The sequence below is a fragment of the Hyposmocoma kahamanoa genome, unplaced genomic scaffold (assembly GCF_003589595.1).
Source record: "Hyposmocoma kahamanoa isolate Upper Pololo Valley unplaced genomic scaffold, ASM358959v1 202, whole genome shotgun sequence".
Taxonomy (NCBI): Eukaryota; Metazoa; Arthropoda; class Insecta; order Lepidoptera; family Cosmopterigidae; genus Hyposmocoma; species Hyposmocoma kahamanoa.
Window position 1 is genome coordinate 7,615,342 of NW_020653726.1, and position 14,792 is coordinate 7,630,133.

Consider the following 14,792-nt stretch of genomic DNA (forward strand, 5'->3'; position numbering starts at 1 on the left):
GTAGTTGGGTAATGGGTTCAGTGCAGTTCCTGTGCAGTTGGGTGGCCGGGGCCAAAGACTACGACAAAACGTAGTGGTTATATGCTCAGTGACTACGACTACATTGCATATACGGAAGCGGGGGGCCGCAAAGAGTACCTTGTTAACACATTGTTACATATATGGGAGCCTGGGAGCCGGCCACAGACTATTCCGTGGAGCCGGCAGTTCATTCGTCATTTTAGAAAGGAGTCATCTTAAAATTTTTACTTCACACACCAAAACTATCCAATTACTAAAATGACTCCTCAGTGTCATATACGCTTGGATTCGTTTAGAAAAAACTTTTTTAGTGGATTTTTGAGATTGCAACATGTAAATAATCGTACACGACTTCACAAACCTACTTAGCCACATATTGTGAAGTTTTTAAATAATAAATTAATTGTATTATTTATGTAATAATTACAGGATGAAGAGTTTGTCGACATGACTCTAGCTGCAGAAGGGCATTTAATACAAGTACATAGGAATATTTTGGCTCTTGCCAGTCCATATATCAAGGAGGTGCTTCAGACTATTCCTTGTTCACATCCTGTACTATTTCTAACAGTGAGTTTTTGTGTATGAATATCCTGTACCTTTATAGGATCTGATTGATCATATCAAATGTCAACCTTAATTTCTTAGCTTTAATTGCTTATTATTTACTTTAATAGGATTATCTATGAAGTAGTTGATGTTAAAAGGAATAAATCACGTGTTTTACAAAAAAATGTAGCATGTAGGTATTTGTTATCAATCGACATTAGAAGTATTGTTTAATTAATAAATTATATTTTATTTCAGCAAATAAAGAAAGAAATACTTGGCTATATACTGGAATATGTGTACACTGGAGAAGTCCAAGTTCCTAGTATTAGAATGGCTTCATTTATTGAAGCTGCTAAAGCCTTACATATTATTGGATTAGAAAATATGATTCCTCCAATTGTAAGTTACATACTTGAAAGATGCACAGACAGCAGCACTTCAAGCTACACATTGACAAATCTGGTTCCGTTACGCAGGAGGCGATATTCATACACAAGTTTACAGCTTGATGTGCTGTTGACTGTACATAGGTACACTGTATACTTTAATTCCCCAGAACAACTGGATTGTAAAATAATATCTAAACTCTTAGTCACATAAAGTGATACCTAGTGTGAGTTTTGAAAATGTATGGAATACATTTCGTTTTGAAAGTTCAAACTAGGTTTCAAGTTACATAGACTCAAATCTTGTACCTCATTTACATTCAGCCGTAGTGAGCAGGACGAGTGTGTAAACGCGATACTTCTCATGCCACTGCCATTGCCACTCGCGCTGCCCGGCGCTCCCCAAAATGGCGGTTTTTTTGTGCGGAAGTCAAAGGACCGGCAGTGCGTGTTTACATTCTGCTCCGACGCTCAGTACTCGCAAAGCGCCTAAAGGAGAAAGACGTTCATTTAGATACTTTAGATCATCGAAAATGCTGTCAGAATGGAACAATGAGATTACAATAAAATTCTTAGAACTACTGGAAACGGAAAAAGTCATTTGGGATGTTGCTAGGGTTATTGCTAGGCATATTTTTGGTGGAATAGGTATTCTTAGTCTTGTCTGTTTCTTTATCATAGGTTCAATTTTGTTCAACAGAAATTCAAAATCGGTACGAGACATTCTGCAAAAGTTAGTAAATTCCCCAGATTCTTCACTATTCATATCATTGAAAAAGTTATTCATTACGTCCCTGAGACGAAAGACAGGCATGATAAACAACTCATACTTACTAATAGAATTAGTATATGCATTAAAAAATTAGTTAAGTAGGTAGGTTGATAATTAGGTACTTACAAAGTTCTATTTCGATGGATAGATATCATCCACCATCGTCTACGACGAACATTCTTTTTTTGTATTCGATATCTTTTTAAATATCGAACATAATTATGTATCGCAAAAAGAGACAGCGCGGCCGCTGTAATTATTTCGACATCTGCCATTGCCGAAACTTGAAAGCGAAGTGAGTGGTAGGGCAGTATGTAAACACACACTCCTCTCGATCCTGCTGCAGCAGTATTTAGGGAATTATAGCTGGCAGCGGCAGGGGCTGAATGTAAAAGGGACATTTGACTTCGTTGGGCTGAGACCAGAGGTTGATTATTCTTTTGTGCAAACAATTGACAAAAAATCATTTCTATTCATGATATTCAATAATAATGTCGGCATTCATTAATGCATCAGCAAACAATTTTATTTGCAGTACAGTGCGTCCTATCAATCTGAGGTATTGAAAACTCTTTCTAAAAGGTTTGTAAAACATAAATATTATTATAATTAACTGTGATACTGTTGATTTCAGCTGTTAAGCCACCAACATGTGATTGATTTTGGCTAATTTAAGCTGCCTAAATAACTGACTATGAAATAGTAATCTGTTATAAATAAAAACTATATAGAAATATTGATTATTTTTTTTTTTATTATTTTTTATTGACTTAATAGAAGTTTTTAATTTTTTAGGAACAAAACAGAACTAAATAAAATCCATAGCCTGAGCAGAGTCCCTGATACAACTGCTGAGACATATACCACGCAGCCAACTGTAACACTTTTACCTAATAATACATCAGTTAATGATATGAGTGGAGATAAAAATACCATACAAGAGAACAACTCTGTTGGTATACTGCAAACTAGTCAAACAATACAATCTTGTGAACAAAATATGGAAATAAGTAATGCAAACCACAAACTACCGGAAGAAATATATAATGAGTGTTGCGCTAATATCCCCAAAGAAATTAAAATTGATTTAGATACTATAGATACTAATATTCAACCAGAGAACTCAAAATCTGATATTGGTATCAATAATGTAACCACTGCTATTGCTACATACAATGACACTAAGAATGTTAAAGAGCTTTGGAGCATAAATGATACAGTAAATGTTATGGATTATATGAGTGAAGAAACAAAAGATTTTGAGCATAACATTGTTTGTCCTAGTACAAATATGGGCAATGACAACAACTTGAAAAGCACTAAAATTGTAACTGCACTTGATTCAAACGAAACTACATTGTTTGATGTTGAAGCAGCAATCAACTCTTCTACATCAGTGGATCCTTTTTGTAAGGACTTGCAACAATCAACATCCAACAATAGTTTTACTGGAAAAAACATGGAAACAAGTGGAATTGAGCAAACTTTACCTGAACCAGTTGTCCCTCATAATAATCAACAGTTTAGTTTTGAAATAACTGCATCTGGTGCTGAAAGTGATACAGGCAAACCGATGACAATAACCATCAATCCTATAAGAATAGAACCGAAGCAAAATTCTGAAACTAAAGATGCAGCACTCACACATGGTAAGAAATAAAAAATATTCAATGTCTGCTTAGAAACTAACTAATTAGGAATGCTATGTAATGTAACTATATATTTTTTCAGATTGTAGCAGTCCCTTGTACACTGTTTCGAAAAGAGGCAAATTAATGTTAATCCTTAACCGTTATATGTACAATTTACATCATTCAACGCAACGCAAACGTAGATGGCGATGCATAGATTATTATTGCCGTGGAAAGCAATCGTGTAAAGCTTATGTCGACACAGAAAATGAGATGGTCATTTCCAGGTAAGGTGTTAGTTAATATTTATTGTTACTATTTTATGTATACAGCTAACACCTGACGAGTCTATTATTTATTTCAGAAAATTCATGCACGACCATCCATTCCATGATAAAAAAATATTTACTAAAGGACATATGGGAAACATTTACACATCAATTAAAGATGCATCAAACCAGAAGGACGCTTTGGACGCATAAATAAAAAAGTGGAATAAAGAAGAAAATGAATAGTTAAGATCGTTATTTATATAATTTTTGTCTAAATCTCCTGGTATCAAATCTTTTGAACAACAGAATGTCAACTCAACTTCAACTTTTGTATTTATGGCTCTGTCGTTTTGCGCGACGATTTCGCCAACGTCTGGGTTGAACAGAATGACAACTGTCAATTTTAGCACGGATTTTATTTCACACCCCGCGCATCCCGTGCCCACCAATTACACTATCGTGCTCGCTATTCGCGTCACCACTCGTTGAAACAATGCATGAAACATTCATGTCGAGTGGCTGACGCGAAATACCGTTCACACATTCGTGTGATGTGAAATTAAAACTCTCTAACATGGAGGATTTGCAGGCTATAGCTGCTCTGCAGCGCACTCCAATTGTGGAGTTTATACAATTATTAGAGATTCTACGCAAAAAAAAAGAAAAAAGCGTAGGGTGTCATCACAACATCCATTCAATCTTTTAAAATAAAATTAAAATAGTGCTATCCAGAGCTCTAACTGAGCGGCTAGGTAGTGACCGTCAGGATGGCTGGTCGCCTGTGGCGTCTGGCACTGAGTGTATATTCAAGAATCGCTACCTATTTTTTGAAAAATTGTTACCTAGCCGTGACCGTCAGGATGGCTGGTCAAAATTTTTTTTTAATTTCTCAGAATATATCATAGGTAGCAATTATTTACAAAAGGTAGCAATTCTTGAATATACACTCAGTGCCAGACGCCACAGGCGACCAGCCATCCTGACCACGGCCGGTAATCTACCTATAGAAAACCGCTCGCAATAGCGGCCATCTTTTTTAATGAATAATGACATTTGTCATTTTTGTTTCCTTGCTGTGATTGGCTGCCGCAGGCGTAGGTAGCCTTTCCGCCATCTTGGGTAGTGATCGTAGTATTTTACACTTTGTTATTGTTTTGTTGTTTTCACCTTGTAGTGGCTTGTAGCTTGTTTGTACAGGTTCGGATCGAGTGAAGACGTGACGTGCTTATCTTCTCCGTTAATTCTGTATTGTGTGTTTGTATTTTGCTTCATACAAAATGTACGAGTGCTGTGTATGTAAAAGTTCACGACAGGACGCTATTTTACATCATTTTCCTCGCACTGAGAAAAGACTCATGAAGTGGTTAAAGTAACTAAATCGTGATAATCTGAAAAAGTTATCACCAGAAGAACTTTCAAACGTTTTTGTATGTCAAAAACACTTTGAAAAGAGGTTTATTACGCCGAAATTACGTCTCATAGGCAGTGCATATCCATCTTTGTTTACCGAAGACGAGATTTCCTCTGGAATACCATCACAGGACAATGCCGGTAAGTTTTAAGTACAGACTTTACTATAGCCTTCTAATCTCTACGTCCTAACAGACTTTTAATATGAGCTTAGCCCGTAGTTGCTTTGTAGAAATAAAATATTAATAACATAACCGAAATAAAATATTAACAATATAAAAATAAAATAACCGTCATCTAAGAAACAAATTCGCAATTGCCGACGTTGGTGTATCCAGCGTTAATAACTTATAACAATTTAAGTACTTACTTAATTTTAAAACTAAAGAAATAGTATTGAGTTTTGAATTGTTTGTTTATACCTGCATGTGTTAGTGTTTATACCCGGATGTGTCCTAGTTCGAAGGAATAACTTTTAATGTTATTAATATTAATTGTTTTATTTATTTTGCACTTACAGAAAACATGGATATTGATTTGGAGCATAGTTACTTGCGTAAAAGACACTTTGACCACACATACTTTCAAAGGGAACCACTAAAAGGTTAGTAATGCAGTTTGTATTACTGTAACATTTTCTAGTAAAACTGTTGAAATGGATTTATTGCATGTAAATTTATATTCTGACATATTGGCCCCTTTACTGGTTCGATATTATAGTATGCGATAATAAGTATACATAATGCTTGTTGCAAATAAATAACAAGTTATTATTTTCAACTATCACCTATCACATTTATTTAACTCTCACTCATAAACACACAGAATACCAAAATACCTACAGGAGAGACTTGCATAAAATTATAGTGTGTAATTTCTCACATTTCAGAAGTAATTGCCTCTAGCTCCAGTGAGTCTCAGAATGTGCCTGGCCCATCGCAAATTCCACTGCCTAAACAGGACTTAGGTAATGGAATTTTTTTGTTGGACTCAAGTTATAAACGATAGTTAAGGTTTTAACGGTGTGTCAACTTTTCATTTTTTACACAATTCTGAAGCAACTTGTACTTATAGACCATCAGTGAGTGTGGACAAATGGTGCTACAATCTCTCCCACAATACCTCGTTTATTGTAGATGTTAATTATGTATGTTTATTGTGATCTATTTTATAAACATCATCTATCTGTTTTATATGATGGAAACATCTTGTTTCTCAACAGTACCTAATTATTTTTCAGTTAATCCTGTAATCATTGAACCAGTGATGAATGAAGCATTTCAAGCCTCTGGTAAGTGATTTTGAGTTATTATTGTTGTATTATTACCACATGAATATGTTTGCAATGAACCTTTATTTACTCCATGCTGGATATGCAGAGGTCCTGAGTTTGTTCCCAGTTCAGACATTAATTTTCTTTGTATTATGTAACCTAGTATATTCTTCTAATAACCTTATGTATAGTGGAAAATAAATGTTTGGTTTTTCTCTTTGCAACTGCTCATTCAACAAACTTGTAACATACAACATAATATGTAAGTGTGCAGCTGCATGTTGTTATAATGTTTTACATTCCATAGAACTTGACTTCATCATTCACTTTTGTGTTTTCCAGGCTTGGATACAGTCAGAATTGCTAAGGATCCGAAACCTATGAGAAGACGTTTAATCACGAAAGTAAAAGATTTGTCACCAACATGCAAAAGTATTTATAAAGAATACAAAAAGTCTAAACAGCAGGCCGATTTTCATCGAAGAGCTAAGAGAGCCCTTCAGTTTAATAAGAAAATGTTGTTCGAAAAATTAACAAATAAAATGAATCCTTATGCAAAAAACAACAACAACATAACAAATAATGAGTTGTTTTATTTATTTTATTTTATCGTATTATTTTATATAAATGAACTGGAACCCCTAACCACCTTTTTTTTTTTAAAGTATGGATGTATACGTTCTGCTCCTTTGCAAGACAATATCGTCTACCTATTAAAAAAAAATGGAATGTCAGTCGACATTAGTATCACAGATTAAAAATAATTCTTACTACTGAAAAAAAAGTACTACAGTGAGCAGTCTGAACGTAGTTCACTAAGTAGTCTGTGATCCTGACGGTCACGGCTAGGTAACAATTTTTCTTTATTTTTATTTGTTTATAATTAAATTGTTTACATTGTTTCTTTTTATTTCTTTAAGAAAAATAAACTTTAATGGATTTGCTTGCTTCAGAAGTGGTATTTGTTTTATCTGTTTTGTTTGAATTTTCCTAAGCTGAATAAACTTTTCTTTCGTATCGAACAGTATCGCAACAATAGTATCGATACCTTTGTCCTGTAAATTTTCCCTACCTAAAGACAGAATAAAACACGTGAATTAATGTCTTTTATTTGATTTATGAATTTTAATTGAAACAAATAATAAAAGACTGATTCAATTGACCAATTCAATCAATCGTCATTTCACACAATTTATGCTACGTGAACTCCTCCTTTGTATAATCACTTACAAACAAAAAACTATTCGTAACAGTCCGTTTCTCGTTTTTGATATTGTATTCTCTGCTTTTAAGAACAAACGTTCTGAACAAACTCTTATTAGTTTGTGGTTCTGAAGAAGGAGATTGCAAGGTTCTCGTATGAGGGATTTGAGGCAAGTATAATACTCTTAACTATGATTTGAGGCGTCCTAAATAGGAATTATTCAAAGCGATACGATACTTGTCAAAAAGTACTAATACCTGAAAAGTATCGGTATCGGAAGGATAAATACTATCAAAAAGTATCGATACTTTTTCCATGTCCCCAATGTGACCAGATTTAGCAGGATCCTGCGATTCTAGCCGGATCCTGCGATTCTAGCAGGATAAGACCCCTAATTTAGGGCTTAGCAGATTTTGTCACAGTTTAGAAAAAGTTGGCAGTTTTTAGCAGGATCTAGTAAAGCATTAGGTGATGTTTAGCGAGATTCGGTATTTACAAATTGACTGTGTTTCACATGGTTACATAAGTATGTATTAAAAATATCTCAACCTTCCTATATATTACATACCTTCAACACTCCTTCTTAAATTAGTTAGTAGAGCCAGTCCAACTCCTTAAACGTGCATTCCTTTCAAACATGATTTTCTCTGCTCAGACCTTTCGTTAACACATCTGCAGACATCTTTTGTATTGACACATACTTTAAGCGTACCTTACCCATTCGCACCATTTCCCGAATGTAGTGATGCCTCACATCAATGTGTTTAGTTCTCCGACGATGCGTGGGACTTCCAGCAATTTGAATCGCAGACTGACTATCATTGAGTAGTTTCACAACTTCATTAATCCCAGTCAGCTCGGCGTCCTGCATCCTTCCGAAAGAGCCACATAATCGGGTTCAGCACTGGAGAGTGCTATTGTTGTTTGCTTGCGACTTTCCCATGCTAAAGTACATCGTCCAAATATGAATACAAAACCAGTGTAAGATTTCCTATCACACACATCACCTGCACGATCTGCATCCACATAGCAAAGTTTTCTTCCCGTTTTCTTGAATACCAGTCCGAGTTCTTTGGTTCCGTTTAAGTACCGAAACACACGCTTTGCAACTGTCCAATGTGTTTGATCGTAACATCTGTTAAACTGGCTTAAATAGCTGACTGTATACGCAATGTTCGGGCTCGAGTAGATAGCTAGGTAATTCAGTGAACCAATCAACTCTCTGTATGGCAGTTCACTTGATGAAACGTAATTCTCATCGTCTGGTTTCACGAGCTTCAACTCAGTTTCAACAGGAGTCTTTACACTTTTGCAGTCACTCATACCAAATTACTTAAGTATTTTCTCAAGATACTCTGATTGATTTGATTCCCCTGCTGTTTTATCTTCAGTCCTAGAAAAATATCTACTTCGCCTAAGTCTCTCATTTCAAATTTAGTTTAAAACTCCTTCTTTACTGATGTCTTTCTTTTTTATCATTCCAGAAAATTAATATATCATCCACATAAATCGCAATAAACATCATACTGTTTTGTTTCTTCTCAATATAGAAACAAGGTTCACTTTCGGATCTTTTGAAACCCATATCTAACTAAACTTTGTGTAATTTCTCATATCATTCTCTGGGAGCCTGCTTTAATCCGTAAAGAGCCTTATTCAATAGACAGACATGTCCTTCTTTACCAATTTCTTTGAAACCTTTAGGCTGCTTCATATACACCTTCTCTTTTAAGTCTCCATTCAAGAACGCAGTAACGACATCCATCTGATCCACTTTCAAGTCATTCTCCACAGCTAAGGTTAATAGTAATCTCAGAGTACTGTGACGTACAACAGGCGCAAAAGTTTCATTGTAGTTTAATCCTTTTATTTGGGTAAAACGTCTGGCAACAAGTCTAGCTTTGTACCGTATCTTCCCCGGCTCCTTTTTTATTCTAAAAATCCATTTAGAATCCACAAACTAGCCATCAGCCTTTTCTACTAACTCCCAAGTCTGGGTTTTCTTAAATGCGTCAAGCTCTTCTTGGATTGCTTTAAGCCATTTATCTCTATCTGGTCTGGATAAAGCTTCGTCAACTGTTACAGGATCTTCCTTCATATCCTCTTCTGCATAATAAAGAATATAATCATTATATTTTTTTGGCTTCCTTTCTCTAAGAGGATATCTTCTTTCAGGAACATCATAAGTGGTTTCCAATCTTAATTCAGAAACTCTTTATCTTGTACTTCAGATTCTCGAACTTCCACTCCTTCATTGGGGTTACCGGTTTCAATTTCATTTCTCATTTCACCTGATTGTAACTCTTTTCCAACAATGTTTTCCATACACTGCTGTTCAACATCTTAACAGTCAAAAAAACTACCATCCACTCTGCTCCCATTCGCGCAGAATATTTGACCTGGCTCTTCCAACTTCACATAGTTATCTAGTCAATCTCTCCTGTCAGTCATATGAAATTACGCTCCAGGATCTAATATCCACTCTTGCGAGTCATTCCTCCTAGCATGGAGTACCGTATATATGGTGTGCGCTTGATAATTATGCTTCTTCGGGCAAACACGAGCTTTATGTTCTTGTCCGCACACATAACATTCAATTTTCTTATTAACCGTTATTCTGGATTACCCCACTCTGGGATTTTCCTTTGCTTTGTGGTTACTTCTCTTCTTTGTAGCACCTAAAGCATTCTGCGGCTCTGTGTCAGTTGTCACATTGACATCTATTTGCAGCAATTTTGTTTTAACGTAATCGGTTGTCAACATAATATTGCTGTTTTCTATCGCCATCCTCATTGGCTCGTACTGATCTCCTAGCCCTTGTAGCATACGTGCAGCCAACATCTCATCGTCTACTTCTGTGCTCATATCAGCCAGCTGGTTGGCCACCGACAGCATCTGACGGTGACGTAGACTCGTGGGCTGTTATACATGCTCAGCTTCTGACTAGCAAGGCGTCCTAGCAGTCGACATCTATTATTTACTCCTTGGTCTTCGAAGGCAGCTTTCAAAGCATTCCAACTCTCTTTAGCTATACTTGCTTTCTTCACATACACCAGACAGTGTGGTTTCACCATTAGAAGCATCTTATCACGTACCTTATTGTCAATCTTAAGACCCTCTGCAGTTGTTGCCCAAGCAGCACACCCATATCTAAATATATTCAATAAGATGTCTAATAGAATTTAATTCGATTGAATATTTTAAGAGTTAAAATTCCCTCAAGATATCTCGAAGAAGGTTTCTAGATAATTTAAAGTAAAAGTGGGCACAACTTTATTAGTAGATCACAAGAGTGCTTTGAGAAACTATCTGTAGGTAGTGTTAAGAGTGATTCCTATCTTTTTTCTCAAGTAACCCTTCTAGAATGCTACAAGACCATTTGTAGAATATACACAGTTTTTATTTAGTCTAGTAGACAGTTTTTAGATCATTTATAGTCTATGATAGTTTTCTTAGTAATGCTATTTTAAAACCAAAATACTAAAGCGTTACAAACATAAGACGCAATTCTATTAATACTAATAGATTTCAAGTTTAATGGCTTACAAAATATAAACTATAAAAAGTGCAATATGGCGAAATTAGCTATAATATTTCTGACTTTTTCGCGCACCGTTTAATCGGTTAGAAAGCGCAAATTGATCAACTTTAAAATACATTGTGAAAAGTGATGTAAAACCTGCCATAAAAGTAATGCGCTCGCTAAATTTTAAATATTTATGTATAACATATAAACTTAATAAAAATACAGTTATCGATTTTCGGTTTTAAATATTTATAGAAAGCTAAAATATACAAAATAACTCACAAAACAAACCATTTCCAAGAAGTTCTAGGCTTCTTCAAGCTAATTTCAACTTAGATTTACTTTTTAAAAAGAAAAGAAATTTTTCTCGGCTACTTCATAGTCATTCTTCGAAAATGAAAATGGCGATAAGAATTGAAAGCTTTTTTTAACACACGGTTAGGAGCATTTTGTCTATAGCTTTATCTATAGAAAAACTTTAGAATACGAAAAGGTTATTTTTTCTTGCTTTAGTGTAGTTGATCTTGTAGAACATTCACTCCTATGAAGTTTTTATGATTGTCTACAAAACGCGATGTTCCTAAGCGATTTTTTCTTTTGACAGTATTACAAACCTTTATAAAGTTATAGAAAATAGTGAGCGTATTATGCAATAAAAAACTTTTCAAAACACTCGGTCAAAAAAACAATTGAAAAAATAAATTGTCCCAAAAAACCGTTATTCTGTATAATTATATGCAATGTGTTATTTATGACTAGAAAGGTGGATAAATTCCCTATCATATAAATATAAGGAATATTTTAATGACATACCTAACTTATGTTGGAAGAAATAAAATTTCCATTACAAAATTGAGGTTATTTTTTCACGCCAACCACATTTCACACAATGATTTTACTGTATTCTATTGATAGACGGCACAATACACGTACACAACATTGAAGTACAGTAGTTTACGCGCTCATTTCAATTGTTTTTATCATTTCACAACACGGAATTACTTCACAATGTTTATTTATTTGTCCACAAACAAATTTGCCATGACCGGCCCGAGCGCGAATTACGACTATTGTATTCAGCGTTGCCAATTTGTGGGGAATTCCCCAAATTGTGGGGAGTTTCAACTAGATTGGGGATTTTGTGGAAATTGGCGCTATGTGAAGAAAATGTGGGGATTCTATAATTTTATCATTTTGTTTAATCTATCAATTGCTGATGCATCGCTAGTTTGATCGTTACTGTTAGAAACACTGTGATGGACGTGTTTTTCAACATAGCACATCCCTCGTATTATTAACAAGCAGCTTAAATAGAATTATTATTAGAGCACTTGGTTCTGAATTGTAAAATTACCAGTCGGTGCATGTTGAGTTCGCGATTCCTTCTCCCGCTTAGGTCGGTCCCCGGTATGAAGTAAAACGAAATCAGCTATTGATAAACAAAGCCGAGCAGTTGGTACTTTCACACGACAACTTACCACTCGTCAAGTTTAAATATTAAATATAGGTCGAAACTCATTGATTATTTCTAACGTTAACATAGTGTCACCAAATACAAAACAAATAATCAATTTACTTAATTTTGTAAGGCAAAGAAAAATGATTTTTTGTTCAAACTGATTATAGATTAATGTTCAATTTAATTGATATTATAATTAATATAACTGCCTCAGTGGCCGAACGGTTACCATGCCGGACTGCCACGCAGAGGTCCCAGGTTCAATTCCCAGGTCGGGAGAAATATTTGTATGGCCTATATTTATTTATCTCGTGAGTTTAGGTGTAATTTGTGGTTATCTACGTGTGTGTCCATGGCACGCGCGACACAGGGTCTCCCTAGTGCGGGGCTATGTTGAGTATGTACGTTATTATTATTATTATTATTATTAAAATAAACAAACGATTTAAGGACATCTAATTTTATAATTAGTTTTACTTTTTACATTCTGTTTACATTCACAGCAAACGTAATAGATTATCACATTTTGAGTTTCTTAATTCTATAACCGCTCACGCGATGCGGTCCTCCTACCACAAAATGGCGGCTATTTAGTTTCGCAAATTAGATAAGCATTCAGTTTAAATACAAGTTTTTACAAATAAAAATTATTATTCTGCATTGCTAAATATATACCCTCCGTACTACCAGCAAAAACATCTCAAATAAAATGCAGCAATACACCGCGAATCCTGCACTTAAAAAGCACTAATGAAATTTTTGGTGTACTTCGATAAATATGATAATATTCCGTTTGAGTGGTTCTAACGTTTACCATGAAATTACTACTTAAAGTACAGTTTATAAACATTTATATTCAGAGTAAACTTAAAAAATGCTGCTTACGGTATGTTTTCAATAAATAAATACCGAAATCACCAGCCCAAACAATAACACTCATGATTGTCGTGACGTATTTTTTAAAGTTGTTTATTTTTTTAAATGACAGAGCCAGGTATTAAAAACTTTATGGTTTGCTAGAGTAGTTACCGAAATAGCAATTAATATTAGTTCTTTTACCTGTTATAACTTCGATATCCGATAAATCTGTATAAAATCATCACCGGCACCTCTAGGTGTGGTATGCGTCTACGGCTGCATGTATCGCGTGAGCGGTTATTATATTTTTAAGCTACGTGTTTCTAATAAATAATGAAAATTCCAGATGTGGGAAATTTGTGGGAAATATGAACTTTGCTTTCCCCAAATTTGAGGATTTTAACCGTGATTTTTGGGGATTTTCAAGAATTGGCATTGGCAACGCTGATTGTATCGAATGATGTGACTTAATATCCAAGGTTCACTACCTCCACTAGATCTTTTAATATTCTTTACTTTATCCATTTTGCATGAACTCTTACAACGTCCAATAGAGTCAAAACCCTAATTGTAGTATTTTTTAAATAAAATCTATTGAAGACGCGCTATAACGTGTTTGTCAATAAGTACAAACACTACAGAATGTCTATAAATTAAATATATCTAGAATAAACTTAAGAACACTAGTTTTTAGAGTATTAATAGACCTTACTGGATGTGTATAGAACAATTTTACTAAATATAATCAGTTGCTTTACAGATGAACTTAAAATAAGGACTATAAGAGTAAATCTGAAGAGAGATTACACTTAATTAAGTTATTTGGTATTAAGAAAGTGTTAAAATTTTGACTTGAGTGAAATAAGTCTATAAGAACAATTTCTTTTTTCTGAAACCATTTATAGAGAACTATATATCTAAATCAATACCATATTAAGACTGTTTATAGATATAACAGTTTTAAGGCGTATAAAGTGTGCTCCTTGGTTGGTGTTTTCTCAACATAATCCTAAAGATCTTCCATGACTAAGTAAAGCTCAGCTTGTACTTTTCCACGTCGCATAGTTAGATACGCCGTCAAGTTTTTCGAAACTTTGCTGTAGTTCTCTCACAAACTGGGACTTTCTAATATTGTCTCCATCTTCGACAAGATTCGTCTCGATTATTTTTCTACAAATCTTTTGTCCAACCACGTTCTGCTACCATGTGGGGAAATCCAGAGTTTATGGATACCTCACAAAGATCTAGGACATTCGAATTAGAAACAATAAAATGGATCTAAGTATTATGTAAAAACACATTTAATTATGGTCAAAAGTATAATGTCATAGAAAAAACAATGACATAGAAACATGAAGAGATATTTAAATTTGAATTACAAAATAACGCATATACTAAAAAGGTTTGCTCTATTCAAAATATTTAACC

The 14,792-nt window shown here is 34.5% G+C and overlaps 1 protein-coding gene across 1 annotated transcript; it reads left to right on the top strand.

Moving 5' to 3' along the window:
• Positions 1-30: 30 nt before the first annotated feature.
• LOC113226966 (modifier of mdg4-like) lies at positions 31-4,363 on the top strand. The gene is made up of 7 exons (XM_026459812.1): positions 31-354; positions 451-591; positions 829-972; positions 2,267-2,313; positions 2,527-3,380; positions 3,463-3,649; positions 3,727-4,363. The coding sequence occupies exons 1-7, from the start codon at positions 280-282 to the stop codon at positions 3,842-3,844; spliced, it is 1,566 nt and encodes a 521-aa protein (XP_026315597.1). The 5' UTR covers positions 31-279; the 3' UTR covers positions 3,845-4,363.
• Positions 4,364-14,792: the final 10,429 nt, after the last annotated feature.

Excerpts from the sequence above, each read along its gene's own strand:
- LOC113226966 (XM_026459812.1), top strand. The coding sequence starts at position 280 with ATGACTCCTCAGTGTCATATACGCTTGGATTCGTTTAGAAAAAACTTT. Across the intron at positions 592-828 it reads ATCCTGTACTATTTCTAACA|CAAATAAAGAAAGAAATACT; the intron begins GTGAGTTTTTGT and ends ATTTTATTTCAG. Across the intron at positions 973-2,266 it reads AAAATATGATTCCTCCAATT|TACAGTGCGTCCTATCAATC; the intron begins GTAAGTTACATA and ends TTTTATTTGCAG.